This window comes from Geotrypetes seraphini, chromosome 2, assembly GCF_902459505.1.
Source record: "Geotrypetes seraphini chromosome 2, aGeoSer1.1, whole genome shotgun sequence".
Taxonomy (NCBI): Eukaryota; Metazoa; Chordata; class Amphibia; order Gymnophiona; family Dermophiidae; genus Geotrypetes; species Geotrypetes seraphini.
In genome coordinates this window covers 438,095,153-438,116,938 of record NC_047085.1, presented here as the reverse complement: position 1 = coordinate 438,116,938, position 21,786 = coordinate 438,095,153, and the positions used below count along the sequence as shown (strand labels likewise).

Sequence of the window (21,786 nt, the reverse complement as noted above, 5' to 3'; positions counted from 1 at the left end):
TATTTAGTCACAAAATATGCTCAGAGACATGAAGGCTAAAACAAGGGGCGAACCTCGAGGAAAAAGCCTCACCACAGGTACCGTGTTTCCCCGATGGTAAGACACTGTCTTATTTTTTTTGGAAGGCCAAAATATGCTCTAGGGCTTATTTTCGGGGGGATGCCTTATTTACCCTTTCAATGTCTTTCCACCCTCTCTCCACTCCGGCCCAGCCCAGTATGAAATATTTCCTTTTGTTTCCCTCCCCTCTCTCTTCTCCTCCCTCACCCACGAGTCCTGCATCTGGCCCTCTCCCTTCTACCTGCACCTGGCAACATCCCCCTGCTCCGCGGCTCTCTTCAGCAACTCGTCAGCAGCGGTGATCAAGACAAGCTGCCGACATCGAGGCCTTCCCTCTACGAGTCCCGCCTTTGTGGAAAAAGGAAGTTGAAACAAGCGGGACTCGCAGAGGGTAGGCCCCGACGTCAGAAGCTTGTGTCGAACGCTGCTGCTGAGTTGCCGAAGAGAGCCGCGGAGCAGGGGATGTGGCCGGAAGCAGGTAGAAGGGAGAGGGAGATAGGAAGGCTGTAGATCTCCGGAACATGACACCGACCCCGGCCAGGATGATTTCTTTTTCAGGCATGCAACTTACAAGTCCGGCGTCGCGGCGGGAAATAGCCATGCTGAGCAATGAGCTCAGCACTACACAGATGAAAGCCTTGCTTGCTGATTGGTCCGGCGGCACGGCCGCCGGACCAATCAGCAAGCAAGGCTTTCATCTGTCTACGTGCTGAGCTCACTGCTCAGCATGGCTATTTCCCGCCGCGACGCCGGACTTGTAAGTTGCATTCCTGCGTGACACACTACCGGAGCCACGGCAAAGGTGGAAAAGAGCCACATGCGGCTCTGGAGGGAGGGAGGGACCACACGGAGGGAGGGACCACACGGAGTCACCCACCGTACCACCCGATTCGGGTAAGCGCAGGTATCGGTGGGTGGCTTATTTGCGGGGGGGGGGGGGGTGCCTTATTTTACAATTTTTTCTAAAAAGGGGGGGCTGTCTTATTTGATGGCCCTGCCTTATCATCGGGGAAACACGGTAGTTGGGATTCACTTAGAAAAACATATATACATATACTATAATTTCTGTCAATGACCAATAGATGGCAGTGAAGTTATATATGGCAAAATATATTGTATATATTACCTTTTTTCACTTTTATTTATTAGAATATCAATAAATCACAAACGCATAGTTTAAGCAAAAAAACAGGTAAAAGAAACAATAAAACATTCAGAAAAAGCTAGTATATTGATATTTCCTAATTAATAAATCACACCACTACTGCTGGAGGTCCAACAGACCTGGGTAAGGTACTAGCCAGTAGTGAAGAAAATGAGGAAAAACAGCAACAAAATTCAGATCAAATGACCATGCAAACCCCAACTCCCTCAGACAGTTTGTGAACCATCAGGCTTTCGGAAGTTTTCTTGAATCCACAAAAGATCTTAATTGTGATGGATATTTAACATCCTGCCATAGAGCAAGAATTTACAAGGAAACTGCCATCCAAAGAGATAAAACCACTTGGTGCATTTGCCAGAAATTTCTTCCTTTGAGCCTGGTGAGTAGCCTTACTTGAGCTGGAAAAATTCAAATCTTATAACATAAACAACTGAAGCTTCCACACTCAATCTTGAGGCAATACAAGGATAACTAGCAAAGTTCCTCTTACGATTCCTCCACTGAGTTCTCCAATAAGTTGTAAGATCCAACTTATCCTTCAACTGGTTTGAACCTAGAGTGCCATTCATATCTCCACCTCCATTCCTCTCTTATCAGAGGAAAGGTACCCTTCAAATACCTTCACTGTGTCCTGAAGATAATGTCAAAAAGGAGATTTGGGGGAAATCTAAAATTTAAAATCCTGCAGCATTGTTAAGACTCTCTAACTTAAGGGACATAATAATACTCTTCAGGATCAAAGCAATCTGGGCAGAGGAAAGAAGAACCTTACTCCAAAAGCCCAATCTTGTTGATTGATTTTCTTTAGCTTGAGCCTTCCATACAAGTCCAAAGTGAGTAAATCCAATGAAGCAACAGTTTCTCAAGGGAGGCTACCACAATCTACAGACCATCCAGAGTAACAAAGGGGTTTATACATAGCAGCTCTATGAGTAATGATCGTGATAGCTGACTAATTCAGAAGTCAGGGATTCACACCATTCTGCACTCTTCTCCTCACTTTGAGCACTGAAAATGTCAACTAGGGTGGCACTTTCATTCTGACTCTATAAACCATTGGTTTCCAAACTTGTCCTGGGGAACCCCCAGCCAGTCGAGTTTTCAAAATATTCCTAATGAATATGCACGAGAGAGATCTGCATTTAATGGAGGTGGGAGGCATGAAAATCTGGCTCATACATATTCATTAGGGAGATCCTGAAATCCCAGCTGGCTGGGATCACCCAGGACAGGTTTGAGAACCACTGCTATATACAATTCTCTGATATCAACCCGCTGTTATGCAAAGGCGGTACAGATATTACCCTTTCCCATTAGCGAGTCAATATGTTTCATGTCGACATTAAACACTAACACTGCCCTCAACATTGCTGGAGAAATAGTCCAGCTATCGGAATTCAAAGAGATGGCATTGTCTGGTGTGGTGAACTATTCACATCCTGCACAGCAATGGAATCTCCTGGTGGTTTACACACCATCCATGGTGCTGCATTAATTAAAAACATCAAAGAATCCATTTCATTACCATCTAACTATAGACCTATTACACCCAGTCCCGTTTTTGTACAAATCATGGAGGGTCTTGTTCAAACCCAGCTCACAAAATATCTTGAGCAACATTCCCTGCTACACGATTCCCAATCAGGTTTCAGAACCTATTTTAGTACTGAGACAGTGTTGGCTACATTATTAGACCATTTAAATAGCCTACTGAGCAGGGGGTAACAGTGCACTGGTGCTTCAATTCGACCTAAGTAGCGCCTTTGATTTGGTAGATCATACCAAATTATTGGCTTGTTTGGATGCTTATGGCCTACAGGATAATGTTCTCCTGTGGTTTAAAGGGTTTTTGGAAGTCAGACAATATCAGGTGAAGTTTAATAATCAGTTTTCCACTAACTGGAAAAATCCAAGTGGTGTACCCCAGAGTTCTCCACTTTCACCCACATTGTTTAATGTATATCTTTCCTCCCTGGATTACAGTTTGGGTAAACTAGGATTAGAACTATTCAGCTATGCTGATGATATCACAATTGTCATACCTTGTGCTACAGTATTATTTCATATCTCTCATAAAATTGAGTCTGTGTTGAAATTGATGAACTCTTGGATGCAAGATTTCAAACTCAAGCTTAACCCTGATAAGACAAGTATAAATTCTACCTTGTATATAATTCAACCAACAATTAAAATTCTGGGAGTTATTTTGGATCAGCATCTGACCATGAAAAAAACAAATAGATGCTGTGGTATGTAAAGGTTATTACATGCTATGGAAACTACATACCATTATTACTGAGTCTTTTGGATTATTGTAATATTGTATATTTAACAATCCCCAAGAAACACATGGTTCGACTCATATTGATTCAGAATACTGAGGCTAGAATGATCTATGGCAGGGGTAGGGAACTCCAGTCCTCGAGAGCCGTATTCCAATCGGGTTTTCAGGATTTCCCCAATGAATATGCATGAGATCTATTTGCAAGCACTGCTTTCAATGCATATTCATTGGGGAAATCCCAAAAACCCAACTGAAATACGGCTCTTGAGGACCGGAGTTCCCTACCCCTGATCTACAGTCTTAAAAATATGATCATGTGACTCCATTCTATTGTGAGTTGCATTGGCTGCCAATGGAGGCTCGTGTTTTGTTTAAGTTGGGTTGCTTTTGCTATAAGGTTATGTATGGTACCGCTCCATTTTATATGGTTAATAGATTCTCTTTAGCATCGTATAAAAATAGTAGAAAATCTCATGCTCCGTTTACTTCCCATCAGTACAGGGCTGTAAAAGTAAGAAATTTCTGGACCATACTTTAGCATTCCAAGCAGCTTCACATGACAGAGAATTTTGATTGTTATTGCTTGGAGCCTGTTCTTATAAACATTTCAGAACTCAACTGAAAACTTATCTCTTTTCAAAATACTTGGTTAAATAATTTCCTTCTGTCGTTCTTAAATTGTCTTTAATTTATAATCTTCTCACTGCCTTTTTTCATTTTGTTATTGCTGATAGGTTATCAATTTGTCTATGCTTCTAGTTAAAAAAATTTCTTTCTGTTATTCTTAAATTGTCTTTATTATAATCTTTTGTAAATTGTGTAGAACTTAAGGTTACGCGGTTATGAAGCACGATGTTATGTTATGTTATTTTATAAACTGCTATTGAGACAGACATAGAAGTCATCGCTTGCCCTGAATCGGTGGCATGGAATTCTGCTACTATTTGGGTTTTTGCCAGGAACTTGTGACTTGGATTGGCCTCTGTGAAGACAGGATACTGGGATAGATAGACTACTGGTCTGAATCACAAGGCTGTTCTTATGTACGGTATTCTGTAGTGCAGAAGGGAGGGCTGAAGGACCCCCTCTGTACCTTAACCTGTCTTTTACACACAATGGGGCAAAAACCTCAATACGGAAGTATTAAAATGAACAGAGAAAAAGCAGAATGCAGCATGTACCCTCCTCAAGAGTGCTCTCTTGGGCCTGCCCATATTTGTAATATGGTGCTTGATCTTTTTTTTTTTAAGTTACTATATTGATTATGCTAGAGTTATCTGCTGCTACTGGTTTTCTGATCTAGCATTGAGGTGCAGGGTGGGGGGGGGAGGGGAGTGCAAAAAAATTACACTGCACCAACAGAGCAGTAATAATAATAATAACAGCTTATATACCGCAATACCGTGAAGTTCTATGCGGTTTACAAAGATTAAGCAAAGGTACAAATTGATTGACTTTAAGAGGGGAGGAAGAAAGAGGGTTAATAGGACAGGAAATCCATTTTTGAGGAGAGAGTGATCAATAGAACAAGTTAATCGCTATAGAGGGGCGAGAGAAGAGAGGATCAGTTGTCTAGATACTTTAGGAACAGGTGTGTTTTCAGACGTTTCCTAAATTCCTCATAAGTAGTGGGCGAAAGCAATTGTTCTAGGTCTTTACCCCATGATGCTGCTTGGCGCGAGAGAAGATGTTCATGGTGTTTTTTCAGTTTACAACCTCTCACTGGGGGGGAAACGAAGTTGGAATGTGAGCTTCTCTTGTGTCTGTTGGCTGAGAAGACGAAAAGGTCAGTTATATATTTAGGGGCAAGTCCGTATAGTGCTTTAAAGCAGAAGCAGGCAAATTTAAACTTTACGCGTGCCTCCATTGGCAGCCAATGCAGCTGCCGGTAGTAGGGTGTCACGTGGTCAAACTTCCTCAGCCCAAAGATCAGTTTGACCGCTGCATTTTGCATCAATTGTAAACGCTGCAGTACTATTCTCAGCACTGCAACATAGAACTAGAATATCTTCAGTAGACAGGTTTAGTCTCAAAAGGAAAAACAAAGGATCAAATTTATTCTGTGCAGCTGTTCCCTCTGGGCAGAGTAAGCACAGGAGGATGAGGAAACTCAAGGGTAATTTGTACCAGTGTTCACGAATATTTATTTTCAACATGGTCAATGTTTAAAAAATAGTGAAACTTGCATATTTGACAATACATTTATGACCGTTTGGAGCCCTTTTACTCGCATGTGCTAAGTAGTCAGCACATGAATTAGTGTTCAGTAACTTAGTGTATGACCACAGTAGCCATTACTTTGTTATGGGGAGGGGAATGAATAGTGCACGGTAACTTCCAACACAATGGGCTAGATTCACAAAGCAAACCGATCGTGTAGCGATGGGTTTGCGACCCCTTTGCGACCTGATTTCCCTCCAGCCCGATTCACATATATCTCTGCCGACCAAGCTCCGATCCACGCATGCAAATGAGGGCAACGGCATGCAAAGTAGGCAAGGACGCGATTCACTAACCAAAACCCTGCAACACCGACTGGGCTGGTCGATCACAAACAAGCGACTGCTGAGAACCAGTCACTCAAGCCCTTTCTGACTGCCCTGCCTTCTGCCCTGTCAGCCCCGACTCTCCTGCTGTCCCAACTCTCCCGCTGCCAAGGATCGCCTGCATCCCCTGGCTAAATGGAAGGAGCTGTCTTTTGTCCTGCAGTCCCAACTCTCCTGCTGCCCCAAACACCTGCCTGCCCCGACTCTCCCACCCTTCCCCGCAGTGCAAGCCTGTGGTTTTAACTCGCAGGCTTAAGCAGGTTAAAACCACGGGCTCCATAAAAGTTAAAAAAAGAAAGAAAAAAAATCTCTGCCAGGCCCGGGAAAGCAGTTGGGGGCCTGATTCCGATCGCCCTCATTTGCATGAGGGTGATTCGTGAATCAGCCCCCTGGACACGGATTGGATCCGATCCGTGCCCTTAGTGAATCTAGCCCAATGTCACTGTTGCAGGTAGCATGGAGACACTTACCACCTTCTAAACTAAACTAAACTAAGCCTTAAGTTTATAAACCGCATCATCTCCACGGAAGTGGAGCTCGGCACGGTTTACAAAGCTTAAAAATATAAGAAGAGAGAGGAGACAGATTTACAAGAGCATATGAACAGAGGGAATATAAACAGGAGAAGAAATGTTATATGTTAGACATCCACTATATTGTTTTGGTGAAAGTGTTTATTTCAACATTATTGAGTTTTCACATTTCCGAGTCATTTTGTGATATGTTAGAGAAAAGCCAGGTTTTCAGTTGTTTGCGGAATAATTGGAGGCAATTAGTATATTTGTGCTAACAATACACTTGCCACACAGTAAAGATTTTTTACATGCTGTAACTGTATAGGAAAGGTCTCTTTATGTGATATAACACCAATAACTCAGTGAATTAGAGTATTATTTTTATGATATATCAAACATCAATAACACTATTTGATTTAGGTCATTTATTAACAGTGCACTCTAATACCACTGACACACATTGACCACAGGGGCCCATTTTATGCCCTGCAGTAAGTAATGCACTTTAACAGCATTAGCTGTTGCAAATGTTATTAAATGGCCCTTGTAGTGATTTATAGTATTGATCTAGTGTTCTGTATTACTGCTACTATTATTCATTTATACAGCATTATAAGATTTACAGTGTTGTGCAGATACACATAAGAGAAATCACTGTTTGCAAAACTTACAATTTAGTTAAGACAGACAGACAAAACACATGTTTGGAAAGAACCATAAAATTTTAAACTACAAGGGTAAGTTTATGAATAGGGATGACTTAACTATAGTGTAAATACAACAAAACAATACAAACTTCAAATGGTATTGTATACACAAAATATGAAACTATTGGAAAACCATTTGCACAGTATCAAAAATGAACACTACTTCTATAATCCAACTTATTAATTAGATTTACTACTTAAGTAATTGGATTTAATAGTATGACTGTTGACTTTTTGACTGGTAATAGCCGGTGATGTTATAAGGAGATAAGAGAGTAATGTGTTTCTCTCTTTAAGTAATCCCATTTTGGGAAACATGTTCTTCTAAGTCTGAGGCTTGTCCCCATTAGAAGCTAAATTAATGTAATGTGATTAAAAAGTCAAAAAGTCAACAGTCATACTATTAAATCCAATTACTTAAGTAGTAAATCTAATTAATAAGTTGGATTATAGAAGTAGTGTCCATTTTTGATATTGTGCAAATGGTTTTCAATAGTTTCATATTTTAACTATAGTGTAACCATATCTTGTCAACAGCTGTCAAATTTATTAATAATATTATAGCATACGAGTACAAAGGCCATGGTCTGTAAAGCACACTGCTGATATAAAAAAAGAATCTAGTATGAACCATAGGCGCGCAGATCAGCAAGGCGATAGAGCTTAAACCCTTAGAGGCACATCCACAGGACATCTACTGGAAGTTCACATGATCTGAAATAAGTCAGACTCAGTTCCAGCAATTGCACGGCCAAAAATGAAAGTTAAACCTTCCGTGCTTAAACTATCAAACATTTGCAAACCTTCTGGAAAGGGCTGCTGGTGGTGGGTCCCCTCAAAAAGATGAGTAAACATCAACATTTGTTTCTTTCCCATAGGCATCAATAAATGATACTTATTCACATAAATTTTCTCCTGAATATCCAACTGAAGTTACTTGAAATAAAGTTATCTGGATAACTGTACAACAGCTGTTTGTGCAGACTACCTCGTAAGTGAATATTTAGCTAGATAATGACTGATCATGTTATCTGGCCAAACACCCCATCTTGTCCCACTTCAAATCCCACCTCCTTTTTATCCAGCTAACTTGGCTCACTAAAATATTACCCAGACAAATAGATTAAATATTTAAAGGGCCAATTTCTGCAAATAGGATATTTTACTTGCATACCATAAAAATGTATTGAACCTCAGGGCCTCTGCTGCCAGACAAACTGCAAAATATTTTGACTTACATTTTGAGATACCATGTTAAAGGGCAGATACTGCAGACAGTGAGGCAGGTGGGGGCCATAGACTGGGATGCTGCACAAGTGGAAATCTTTGTGGAAATCTCCACCACAACTTTGCACAATAGTTTACTTAAAGTAGTTATAACAAGTTTGGCAGATAACTTCTGCTACAAGTGGGCTTTCCCACTGGGTCATCTTCACTTTGAAAAACAAAAGAAAAGTGAGCACAGGAGTGCAGTAAGTAGTTATAGAAAATATTTTAAGCAGGCATAGAAAGAGCATAACAGCAGCAAAGAGTGGGACTCAGGAGCATCTGTCTACATCCAAATGGCAATGAGTGGATCACAGAGGTAAATGACTGCCGTGGAGCTCAGACCCAACAATCAATTGGACGTGGTGGAGGACCCAGGTTAAATATATGGTGCATGGGATGGAGAGAAAGGAGTGGACTGCAATGAGAAGTTAAAGGAGACACTGTTGCTACAAATTCTCTTATAAAATAAGGGGCTCATAACCAAAACTTAAACACGTCTAAAAACCCACCCAATTCAGCACTTGGTCATCATAAAAGAGAGGTTATCCAAATGCTGATAATCGAAACGGCTTTTTGGACGTACCCAGGAACTTTATAGGCCTCTGAATTCCACTGTGCACCCAGACCTGAAAGGGGTGTTTCTGAAGGAGTGATTAGGGCAAAATGTGGGCCAACCTAAATTTAGTCGTCCCGCAGGTAATGTCGTAATCTTGGGGGATTTCAATTTTCTGGGGATAGACTGGGACCTGGGAACCTCAAATTGTGGCAAGAAGCCAATGTTCCTGGAAGTGCTAGGGGACTGCTTCCTGGAACAATTAGTGGGAGAGCCGACAAGAGGAAACGTCACCTTGGACTTGATCCTAAACGGCATTACGGGGCCGGCAAAGGAAGTAGAAGTGACGGTCCCGCTGGGAATGAGCGATCACAACATGATACGTTAGCAGCGGGGTAGTTGAAATCATCCATTATTACTGTGTTACCCAGTTTGTTAGCCTCCTTAATTTCTGATAACATTTCAACATCTGTCCATTCATCCTGGTAAGGTGGATGGTATTATACTCCTATCACTATCCTTTTTCCCCTTACACAAGAAATTTCTACCCATAGAGATTCCTAGGCGTGTTTATGCTCCTGTAGAATTTTTAGTCCGTTTGATTCATGGCCCTCCTTAACATATAATGCTACGCCCCCACTGATTTGATCCACCCTATCACTACGATATAACTTGTACCCCAGTATGACAGTATCCAATTGGTTATCTTCCTTCCATCAGGTTTCAGAGATGGCTATTATATCTATCTTTTCATTTAGTGCAATATATTCTAACTCTCCCATCTTGTTTCTTTGGCTTCTGGCATTTGCATACAGACATTTCAAACAGTGTTTATTATATCTATTCACAATTTGTTCAGCATAATAGTTGGGTTATGTGGCCATATATTAAGATGTTTTTACAAAAGGTTAGAGAGCAATGATATTGATTACTAGAAGGTGGGGGTAGGAGATTAAGTTAAACAGTGTTTTTGAACAATATCGTAATTCTATTATGTAATGCTAGATAGAGTGGCTAGACTTGGGTATAAGGGGTGACAATCACTTCAAGGCCCAAGAATGGAAGGAGTTGGTGACGAGTTTGGGGTGAAGGGGGCAGAGAGGAAATGCTTGGGAGGGATATGTGGTTGGGATAACCCTCCATCGCCTCAGGTGAAAACTCAGATTGTGAGTCCTCCGGGAACAAAAAAATACCTACTGTGCCTAAATGTACATTGTTTCGATAGATTTTTTAAATTTTTTTAAGGTATAAAAATACCATCTGCAAACGCAAAAGCGAATTAACTGGCATACCTTTGCTGAACCCATGCTGACTCATTCTCATTAAGCTATGTATGAAGTAAAATCACCAGACGCTGTGTTCACATCGAGCTCCTACAATTTAGATTAAATAATACACCATTTAATGCTCATAGTTTTACATACTTCTGCTCAGTTTATGTTGGGGCACCAGTCCTGGGTTTTATTTTGAGTTTTCTTTCCTTCACTTAGGGCTCCTTTTATCAAGCTGCGCTAGCGGGGTTAACGCGCGCAACTTTTCATCACGCGTTAACCCCCACGCTGGCCTGAAAACTACCGCCTGCTCAAGGGAGGCGTTAGCGGCTAGCGTGGCCGGCGGTTTAGCGTGCAGTATTCCGCGCGTTAAACCGCTAGCGCGGCTTGATAAAAGGAGCCCTTAGTTAATTTCATTGTTTTGTTTACATAAAATAAACTTTTTCCTTCTGTACATTCCAAGAAAGCAACTTTTCGCTTTGCTTGTGATCTGTGCTGGATCTGCAACAAAAAAAGCCTCCAGTGATCTTTGCATCCACTGGATCATTAAAAAACACCAGTATCAGAAACTGCAAAATGATGAAACCATAGCTGCAATTCTATGAGTTGAAATTCATATATTTGATTTATATTATCTCCACATTTCTAATATTCTTCTGAATCTCCCTCTGCATTAAATCTTCCAAATAATTTCACAGAAGTAAAATAGAAATTTGATTTATGTCTCCAGTTTTTAAAGTCCAGTATCTAATATCTATTTTACCTTGTTTCAAGATATAAAAGTATAAAATATAGATAGAATATTACCAGTCTACAAGCAGACACCTTTCTGACTACATATCTCCAAAGAATCTACTTCTTAGGAAATTCAAATGGCTTCATGCTCTCCTCAAGCATTGTCTGCATTAACACTCCACTGTTAATGGATGCCAAAGACAAACTGGCTTTTTGTTATACTGAATAGCTAGACAGCCCTGAAATATTACCTACTTTAAACAAGATCTTCATATATTCCAGTTATCTGGAGAAGGAGGAACAACAGACTCTTCCATCTGCTTAGAAGACACAAACTCAAGAGGCAAAACACTATTCCCACATGAAAATCTGACTACCACCATCAAGTAACCCATAAAAGTACAACTAAGATACCAGTACTTGGAAATGCCAGATCAGCCAATAAAAATTTTCCTATCTTTGATGTCATCAGTGAATACCACTTAGGCATCTTAAGCAGGGTAGAGAACTACAGGAGGAGCAGCGCTGACGGTGCTCGGCACCAACTGCCAGTTTCACTAGTGGCCAGATCGTGAGCCCTTTCCAGCAGGGCACCTAGCATCATCTACACCCCTCCCCCGTTCCAGCAGGGGAGAGAACTACAGGAGGAGCAGCGCTGACGGTGCTCGGCACCAACTGCCAGTTTCACTAGTGGCCAGATCGGGAGCAGGGCACCCGACACCATCTTCACTCCTCCCCCATTCCAGCAGGGGAGAGCCGACAGAGGAGAGCTGCAGTCCGACGCTCAGACCAACGGTCGGTTCGGGAGCCCATTCCAGCAGGGTACCCGACACCATCTTCACTCCTCCCCCATTCCAAAGGGTCTACCTCTGAGGATCTCGCATCATGTGCGGCAGTGATGGAGATTACCTTGCCAGAGATGTCGCCTGTTCTTGGAGGAAACTCGGGACCCACATGATAGCCTTCGGAACTGGGGTTGACGGCAGTTAAAGAATAGAATGGGAATAGTGGTTGAAGTGAATTGGGGTGGAGATGGAGGTGGGATAGGGATATGATGTATTCCGGAAAGGCATTTAAGATCTGGTGTTAAATGATCATAATAATTACAAGTCAAAGATCTTGATGCTTTTTTGGAGTGTGTTTGTTTCTCTCTATGCTTATTTTTATCTCTATTTTGTTTACTTTAATTATTATTTTAATTCTATCTTTAAATTATTTATTCATTACTTGTTGGAATATTTCATTTCTATCTCTATCTCTACTTCTGTCTTTTTATTTTTATTTTTCATACTGTTTCTTCAGGTACTTCAGTTAGATTGTGAGCCTTTGGGACAGTTAGGGAATTTCCAAGTACCTATCTTATTTATTTAATTTTTATTTATTGTATCTTTAATGCATCATTTTTGTAAACCGCTTAGAAACCTCACAGTTATTAGCGGTATATAAGAATTAAATTAAATTAAAAATTAAATTAAATAACTGAGACCTGGATAAAAATGGAAGAGCACCATTGGCTGAACTATGCCCCACAGGATTCACTATTCTGTACCAACCAAGATGAGGGAAGTGGGGGTGGAGGGGTAGCAGTCCTGATCTGAGGTACCATCAGACTGCACCAAATCTCCATCCCCCACCTACCTGTTTTGAGTCAGAATGCCTCCTAATCCAGCTGGAGATAAGAAACCAATGTAGATTGATGTTTTGGTTAAGCTTGCACAGATTGTTTTGAATAAGAACTATTTTCAATTTGATAATACATTTTTCACACAGATCAAGGGAACTGCTATGGGGGCCATAATGGCCCCCAAGGTTGCATGTTTGTACATATAATCATTTGAGAATAAGCATCTATATCCTTCTAAACATTTCACAAAGATGCTTTTGTGGTAACGTTATATTGACGACATTTTTGCTGAGTGGCTAGGATCTGAGACCGAACTGAAAGATTTTTTGGAATGGGTCAATCACTGTGAATGCGTTTCATAAGTATTATGCTTACACTGTGTTATATCTTTGCTATTTGAATTTCAAGTTTAAAGTTTATTTAAAATTTCTTAAACCACCCAATCAGCCTTCTAGGCATAAAACATACTTTAGCTAAAATACAAGTTTAAGCTGACATTGCGTCAACAAACTGTAACAATAACTTTCGAAGACTTTTAAAAACAAAGACAAACAGGAACAAAAGGTAAAAAGGCAAGAACTACAATAGTCAAAGTAAAAGAGAACAATTATGGAAAAAACAATAGGAGGGGCTGCTATAAATAATGTTTCAGTGCTGTAAAGTATATTTTTGAAACTGTTTCATGGTAATTCTATTATAAAGTTTCAATTTGCTGATTTTGAGATTACTTCATTCACTATATTTGGTCATTTTAGTATTGTTATGCTGTTAAAAAAATTGTAAGTTCTGTGTTGAGTTGTACTTGCTGTACACCGCGCTTTGAGTGAATCTCTTCATAAAGGTGGTTAATAAATCCCAATAAATAAATAAAATGTCTATCTAGGTGGCCATTAACACCAAAAATCCAGAAATTGTAGTGGTCAATCAAAAATGATACACTTGTGGATATTAAAGAGCATTCTGTATATGTATATATATATATACAAATAATATATAGATGAATGACTTGTTAGCGATCTGGAGATTCCAAGTTTATAATTGTGCTAGAAATATTGGTAATTGGATTATTAATTAAAAAGTGAAACGGCAATTTTGTTTTTATTTTGGAGGCAGAAAAACAGGAAAAATTAGTCCCTTAATTCTTTATACTTTTTAAAAGTCTGTGCATGCCTCTGAGCTGGTGCAAAATCCTACACGGAATTCTTCTCCCACATACCTATATTCCCAGTTTGTAGATTTGTGTCCCCCAACAAGCCACACGAAATCATGACCTCATCAAGCCCCTTGAAATCTCTTTGGTATGGATCTTCATTTGTAAAATAATGGCATTTTGATATCACCAGCTACACAAATATGTGATCCACGCATATACATGTTGCTATATGTACAGAGATGGGTCTAAAATAACCTTCAGAATCTATTAAACTGAAGAGTCAGACTTCAGAGAAGGTTCAGAATTCGAAGTGCATAGAGTGATCTTTTAAACAGCACTAGAAGTAAACAAATAAAAACAAACAATAAAAACAACAGCCCAATTTCTGAATATTTTGTTCCATTTTGCCTATTGAAGAAAGGCTTAGTGAATCAGGCTCCAGGGGTTTTAACTGAAAGTAACACATTTCATAAATAGGCTAAAGTTTCACAGTGTTTGCATTCACAATGTATTCTGTAAAATAGTTTCCCCTTCTTACAGGATAGTAAATCCCTTTTCAAATTGTATAATGTATTTATGTACGCTATTTATAGTCTGCTCTATCTAGAAGTCCTTAGCATACAACAAATGAAACATACATAAACCAGATGTCAATAAACATTAAAACAAGACAATATAAAAAACTGCTTCCATACTAATACACCAACTGTACCTTGGTAACATTGCACTTAGCACACTTTAATTTGGGCATTCTTATCATAAGTTATTTTAGTTCAAGGACAGATAACAGAAATAAAAGAACCAGGTCAATTTGTCTGGAAATTACAAATTTAAAACATAAAACTTATATAGGATAATTAAGTCATTAGGGGGCAGGAACTAGGGCCCAGATTCACCATAGATAGCGACTCAATCGCTGATGGTCAATTCTCTGGCTGATTTGCATACAGCGATTGATTCACTATCAAGTGAGCGATTGAGTCGGTGCAGAGCCCTGACAGTACTGACAGGAGAAACAGCCTCCTGTCACTGCTATCATGGCTTCTGCCGGGGTTTTTTTCTTTTGGGGGGAGGGGCATATATTGTTTTGACCATTCAGGGACTGCCTTAGGCTCCTCCCTAAAGAAGCCCATGATTGGCTCAGACACTTCAGGCCCCTCCCAAGGGAGGAGCCCGAGGCACCTACGCCAATCAGAGCCTTAGGCCCCTCCCCATGCATCACATGATGTATCAGGGAGGGGCCTAAGGTCCAGTGTCATTGGGGAGGAGTCAGAGCAGGAGGTGTTTTCAACCTCCTGCTCCCAATTAAGAACATAAGAATGTTAGAGATACGGGGCCAGGGGAGGGAGCAGGGGGCCTCCAGTGCCTTTTTCTTCAGGGGGAGGAGGTATTTGCGGGCAGGAGGGAGTAGGCAACCCTCCTGCCTTTTGGGGGGAAGGCCTTCATGGCAGGAGGGAGGTCTGTGCCATTAGAAAAAAATGATCCCCCCCGGCAAATAGTTGGGTTTTAGGATTGTAAAACTCGATACAAAATAGCCAAGCAAATGTTAGTGAATCAATCGCTTGGCTATTTTGCATGGGGGTTTTACAAATTTGCATGGCCAGATCGGAAAATGGGTGATCGAGGGCAAAAACATGTAGTGGACTATTTTGTGAATTTGGTCGGTTAGCAGCAATCGTTTATCAATGGTTTAGCGATGATTGCTGACTTTAGTGAATTGGGGCCTAAGTGGCTTATGGCTGGAGAAAGGGTGTGGACTGCATATCACAGTTTGTGTACTGTCCAATAGGAGGTGCTAAATGCATACGCATTAACTGTAACCAGCTTTATGTGCATGAATGGAGTTTTCAGTTAAGTGTTTGCGGGACATGCTGGGCATGCTCCCAACAATTACAGAACAGCATTTGCATGTCAGGCTAGATTAACTAAGCCCATTAATCAAGTCACATCCACTTTGCGACCCGATTTCTCTCCGACCCCATTCATTAACCTCATGGCCAATCATCCTCCAATCCGATTCGATCCATGCATGCAAATGAGGGGAAACAGCATGCAAAGAAGGCAGGCAGCGATTCACTAACAAAAAACTGGAACACTGAGTGGGCTGGCCAATCTACAAACAAGCGATTGCTGGGGACCAGTCGCTCACATTGTTTCCAACTGCATATCCTGCTCTCCGCCCCGACTCTCCTGCTCTTTCTGCCCTGACTTTCCAGCACTCTGCTCCGATCGTCGCTCTGCTTCTGCCCCAACTCTCCAGCTCTCTGCCCCGATCACTGCCCTGCTTCTGCCCTGAATCTACTGGCCTTCCCCCGCAGTGCGAGCCCGTGGTTTTAACCCGCGGGTTTAAAGTGGGTTAAAACCATGGGCTCGCTATAAAAAGTAAAAGTTAAAAAAAAGGTCGCTGCTCTGTAAGCATGCGCAGACCATCTACAGATGGTCTGTGAATGCGTCGGGATCACTATTCAGCGATCCATGCAGTCGGTTCTGAGCATCCTCATTTGCATGAGGACGCATTGTGAATCTGCCCCCCCGCCAACGGATCGGATTGGATTGCTCACGGATCGGATCCGATCTGTGAGCTTAGTGAATCTAGCCCTTAGTGCATTCTAATATTTGCTGTTAAGGCAAGCTAATGACAAAAACTTTAGTAAAAGGGACCCTAAGTGTAATCATTCACTATACAAAAATGCTAGATCTGTGAGCAGCACATCTGTGATGTAGAAAGATCATATAAAGGGGATTTATAAAAGTGTGAATAGTGCTCTGATTTTACAAGGGCAACTTAGGGCCTCTTCTATCAAACTGCGCTAGCAGTTTTTAGCGCAGAGAGCTGCGCTGAATGGACCACGCTGCTCCCGACGCTCATAGGAACTCTATGAACATCGGGAGCAGCACGGGCCATTCAGCGCGGCTCACCGCACTACAAACTGCTAGCGCTGTTTGATGGAAGAGGCCCTTAGTCATTATGTGTCATCCTAAGCAACTGCCCTGGGGGTGCACAAATTTACAACTCTATCTCTAAAAACATCTACTCACAGCATGCATATAAGTGCACATACAGTACTTATATATATATACATATACAGCCATGTGATTTTGGAAGAGCCATTTTCCATATGAAAAAGAAGCTATACATGTGGAAAAACCTTTCTAAAATCAACTCTATACTCAGTACAGTCTTTTCCAGCACAATTTTCTTCTATAAAGGTCATAAATAGCCATAAGCAGAATTTGACTTAACCTGGAATTATCTGACTGATTTGGAATCGAAAAGTGAATTCCTGAATCTGTACTCACTTCACATTGGCAAAATTGTCAGTGGTCAGTTTGGCCAATGCTAAAGCAGCAGCTTCTTTCACTTCTCCATCATCGCTGCTCAGCAACTGAACAAGCCGAGGAATCCCTATGAAAGGAATATTATTACAGAATGATTTTTTGTAGTCACTGCAAGCTTTAACAATAATTTTGCAGTCATCTCATACAAACCTAGCTTCCTGAAATCTTCTTTGCTGGTGTGATTCTCACACATGCTGCTTATAGCTTGGCAAGCAGCCGTCTTAACTCCAGAATTATCGATTAACAAAAGGGTTCCCAGAACTCTCTCTACTTCTTTTTCATGCAAAATTATTCTATTTTCTCCTTTGAACAAAATGAAATCAAAGTACGTAAGTAATCTTCAAAATAAATGGACATTTGATTTTAAAAAAACAAACAGAATATGCACCATCTTGCTATATACTTGCTGCTAATCAAAAGTGGGAACACGGTTTGAAAAGAAAACATTTTTGATGGATTTCTTAATATTATACACTGACAGCTATAAGCACTTGTAACTAGTTGCAGAATTGTTTGCACTTTTAATCCTCAACAGTTCTTGTCTTTGCTGAGAAAAAAAAAATGCATTATACCTGTTGCCCATCTAATATTAGACAGAAAGATAGGAGCTGCATCACAGTACTCAGAGCAGTGATTCCCATCCATGACTGCTTTCCAAAAGGGAAAACTTCCTGAACAAACAACAACAATGGCCTTATTGAATGTTGGAACTGTTTTGGCCTCCAGCAACTCTGCTATGAGATATGCCATGTACTCATCACCATTTCCTTGGAGAAGTATTAACATGATAAAGCCTACTGCTGACTTTTGCTGTCTCTTTCAAGGCCAAATCACCTAAGTTAACCTACTTTCTTAAGCCTAGATTCTCAAAAAAACCGTGTTAAAACACGACAGGCTGCTATCACAGCTGTTCTGGTAACGATTTTAAAAAAGCGAGTTATTCTCCAAAAAAATGCTCATGCAAATGAGATTGACAGATAGTGGCTAAGACTTGCTAAAGTTGCATGTGTATTATCTGCGAAGCTGCCACTGGAAATGCTCTGGGCATGGGGGGCTCACGGCATAGGTGGGGTTCCTCCTGTCATGGGAAGGAGTCATGGCATGGGCTCATGGCATCGTGATCAGTTCCGTGGGGTCCACCTCCTGCTGTTCTGTAATTTACAGGTGGTGGGGAGTCCGGGTGGCCGAGCCAGAAGTGGGCTTCCCTCCTGCTGACATTTGTTTTTTTTAGTTCGGACTGTCCTCAGGAAGGGGTCATTGTGTGTGTGTGTGGGGGGGGGGGGGGTGCGGGGACTGGCTGGCATGACTTCTTTTATAATGGGGATAGGTATTGTGTGCGTTTAACACACACACATCTGTGCCATTAAATAAAAAAAGTTTTCTTCCCCTGAATAACTAAGTGGCAGGAGGTTGCTTCAGGGCTTTCCCTGCCGGTTGTGCACGTGTGAGAGTCACTTTCTCAATGACAGATCGGATGGGATTAGGTGAACCTCCGCAAAACTTATTTGCAAGCAAATTTGTTGGAACATCAATCGCCATTTTAAAATCAGACAAAAAAAATCAATCCACAGTGACCCACACAATCTTAACAACCATTTTTAGTACAACTGGGCCTCTGATCCCATTCTTCTCTCCTGTGCATATCAATTAATCCATTTGCACTGATCCCATTCTGATCTCTTATCTCTATCCTTTAATCCTTTCACTCTGATATACAATAGTAATTTGCAGGAAAGATGTGGCAGCCAAGCAGGATTCTGCCTTTGGATCGTCAGTTCTGGCAGCAGGCTCATCAGTCCCACACTGAGTTTGAGGGACTGCTCTGTTTCATCCCATTTGTTCAGGAATTGTACAAGAAGGAAAAATTTGATTCTTATCTTTCCTACTCGTCTTTCTGGGATTTGCTGATTTGCCGATTGCCTGCCTCGATAAGTACCAGTAAATTGGACTTCTCATTCTTTGATCAGACTTTCCAAGTTTAACATCCGCAAATATCAAGCACTTTGCTCCAGGGTGTCTCTCACTGATGTGCCCCACACTGTTATGTAGGCTGTGCTTCCTTTTGTTAGATTTTTTTTCTTCTGGTTTCTAATGTTTACAAAACTTGTTATTGTTCATGGTTGTTATGCAATTTTACAATATGAGCAGATTAGACTTGTATTTAAGGGAGAATCCCCTTACTCCTCCCCTTTTCTGTGTCATATACAGGTATGGCTTTCTGCTTTTGTACCGACTGGAATTCAGAGGGCAGTCCTGAGGTAAGAGGGGAGGATCAAAAATATGTAAATGAAGCTTCCTACAAGAGATCTTGCGAGATGGGATGACTATCCACTTGTTCAGAAATAGTCAGATGGTACAAGGATATCCAAAACAAAAAATTCCCAGGCTGGACAATAAGTGAAAACAGTAATAAATTTAAAATCTAGTGTTTAGAAGTCAACCTCTCAAATCGAAGGTTAGCTTATAAATGCTGTTCTTTATATTTGTTAGGATATCCAGATATTCAACATCAGCAATGATGGCTAATGGTGATCATTAAATGGATACTTATCTGGACAAAGGACAGCCTTTTAGATAACCTCTCTAAAATCATTCTGGGGACTTATGTCTAAGCCACTGCAACTGCTTGTTAAAAGTGTGTTCAGAGTATAAATGTTTTGCATAAATTTCTTATTTGGGGGAAAAAAAGAAAGAAATACAAAATTAGTTAGAAAACTGTGAAATAAAATATGTTTGAAATTTGTATTAACTCACACATAACCAGGGCTGATGCCCGGACAACCCAACTCTTCCTTTCCAAAGACTAGATGGGGGGACCAAATTGACCAGGATTTAGGATGTAGACAACCCCAGCCCAGAGACTGGGGCCTATAAAGGAGTGCCATCAAGGAGGTGGAGCCAGAGCACTGGGCAAGATTATGTGACTCTGCTGTTCAGTACCACCAGTCCCCAATCTTACTAGCAGCCAGCAGCTCTCCATGGAGGATTATAAACAATATGGCATAACACCACTGTAAAGATCTCTGCAGTAGAATTCGCCTATGATTTAGACCAAAGAGTAGTGACAAGGCAATCACAAGAGAGAAAGATTACTTTTAAATAGAAATACTAGACTTGTGTAAATGGGGGATCCTGCATACTGTACTTTCCCCATTGATTTTAGTTTACCTAGGGCCAAGATTAGTCCCCTCCCACCTTGTTCATGGAGACCATCCCCCGCTTATACAGATCGATACGACTGCCATTGCTTCTATGCGTTGCAGTTCTCGCTAAATACTCTATAGTTTTGTGGTTTTTTTCAGTCCAAAGAAAAGAGGTTCACACAGCCATTAATGTTTTCCATTCTAATGAAGGTTTATATAAAGGACCCCTGAGGAAGGCAATTTATTGTCGAAACATGGCTCGTGTAGGTTCTGGACTTCAGCCAAAGCAACCATGATTTTTTTGTGATTATATTCTTTGATATTGACTACTGTACTGTTTGCATCTTATGATTTTTTTTACAATGAAAGATGTTTGTGTAATAAACTGTTTTATACCTACCTTCTGAGAACCCAGGAACTGGTTCTACACTGTGTGATTTTGGACCATCCCCTGCTGCCAGATGTGACAGGAACCATTGACCCTCAAAATCTCTCATATTTGTTTAGAAAAAGAATAAATGGGAGGGATACTCACCCCTGCTACCTAGCCACACCAAACAAAGGTCTATAGATTGAGGCTTGTGGCTGCAAAGGGCCTGAACCATCTGGTGTTTTCTATGGACTAGACTCTAGGACAATGTCCCGCAAACTTTCTCGAGCCGCAGCACACTAAAGGCAGTGGCCGTGGCTCGAAGCACCTGGAAGTGCATGGATATCGCCGTGATGACATCACACGCATGCGTGACATTATCATGTCGATGTCCACGTGTGTTTGAAGGCCCTCCAGGTGGGCCCTGAGACACCAGTGGGGGGTGCCATTAGGGAAGGATAGGCGCTGGCGACCATTGATTGCCTACAGGACGTGCCTCTCGACAGCCGGCGCATCTCCTCCTCCCCAGTGTACTGCAGCACACCTGAAATCTCAGGAGGCACACAGTTTGAGATACACTGCACTAGGAGATAACACCAGTCACTGGATGCAACTACAGGGTGCTAGCCATGGACTACAACCTTGGGAGTCAGGACTGTCTCAATGAATCCTACTGCAGTAATCTAAGCTGCATGCCAAGTTCCAGAGCTCCACTATATCTTATACCGGTGACAAGACCAATGATTTGTTAGTTCTCTGCCTCCAGTAGATGGTTGGAGGTATAACTAAGACTGGTCTAGCAGAATGATAAGGAAAAGATTACTTTTTCTAACCCATAGACAAAAATATAAGAGAAACTTTCTTGTACATCTGTTTCAGAGTTAACAAATAAGCCTCATCATAAAGGGGTTAAGTCTTGGAGAAACCTGACGGGTCAATTTTCTATGTGTAATTCATATGTATGTTGCTACTATAGCTGAACGAAGTTGTATAAAAAAAAGATTGTACTAACTTTCTGCTTGTTAGAAATGAATGAAATTTTAAAATAAATA

At 41.1% G+C, this 21,786-nt stretch overlaps 1 protein-coding gene across 27 annotated transcripts in view; it reads right to left on the bottom strand.

Moving 5' to 3' along the window:
• Nucleotides 1-21,786, bottom strand: part of ARMC3 (armadillo repeat containing 3) — a 194,200-nt gene that overhangs the window by 60,164 nt on the left and 112,250 nt on the right. For all 27 annotated transcript variants that reach the window (XM_033931336.1, XM_033931354.1, XM_033931353.1 and 24 more), the window contains 2 exons: nucleotides 17,372-17,524; nucleotides 17,183-17,288 (listed from right to left, as the gene is read on the bottom strand). In XM_033931336.1, the coding sequence (XP_033787227.1) occupies nucleotides 17,183-17,288; nucleotides 17,372-17,524 (259 nt within the window). The remainder of the gene's footprint in view (nucleotides 1-17,182; nucleotides 17,289-17,371; nucleotides 17,525-21,786) is intronic.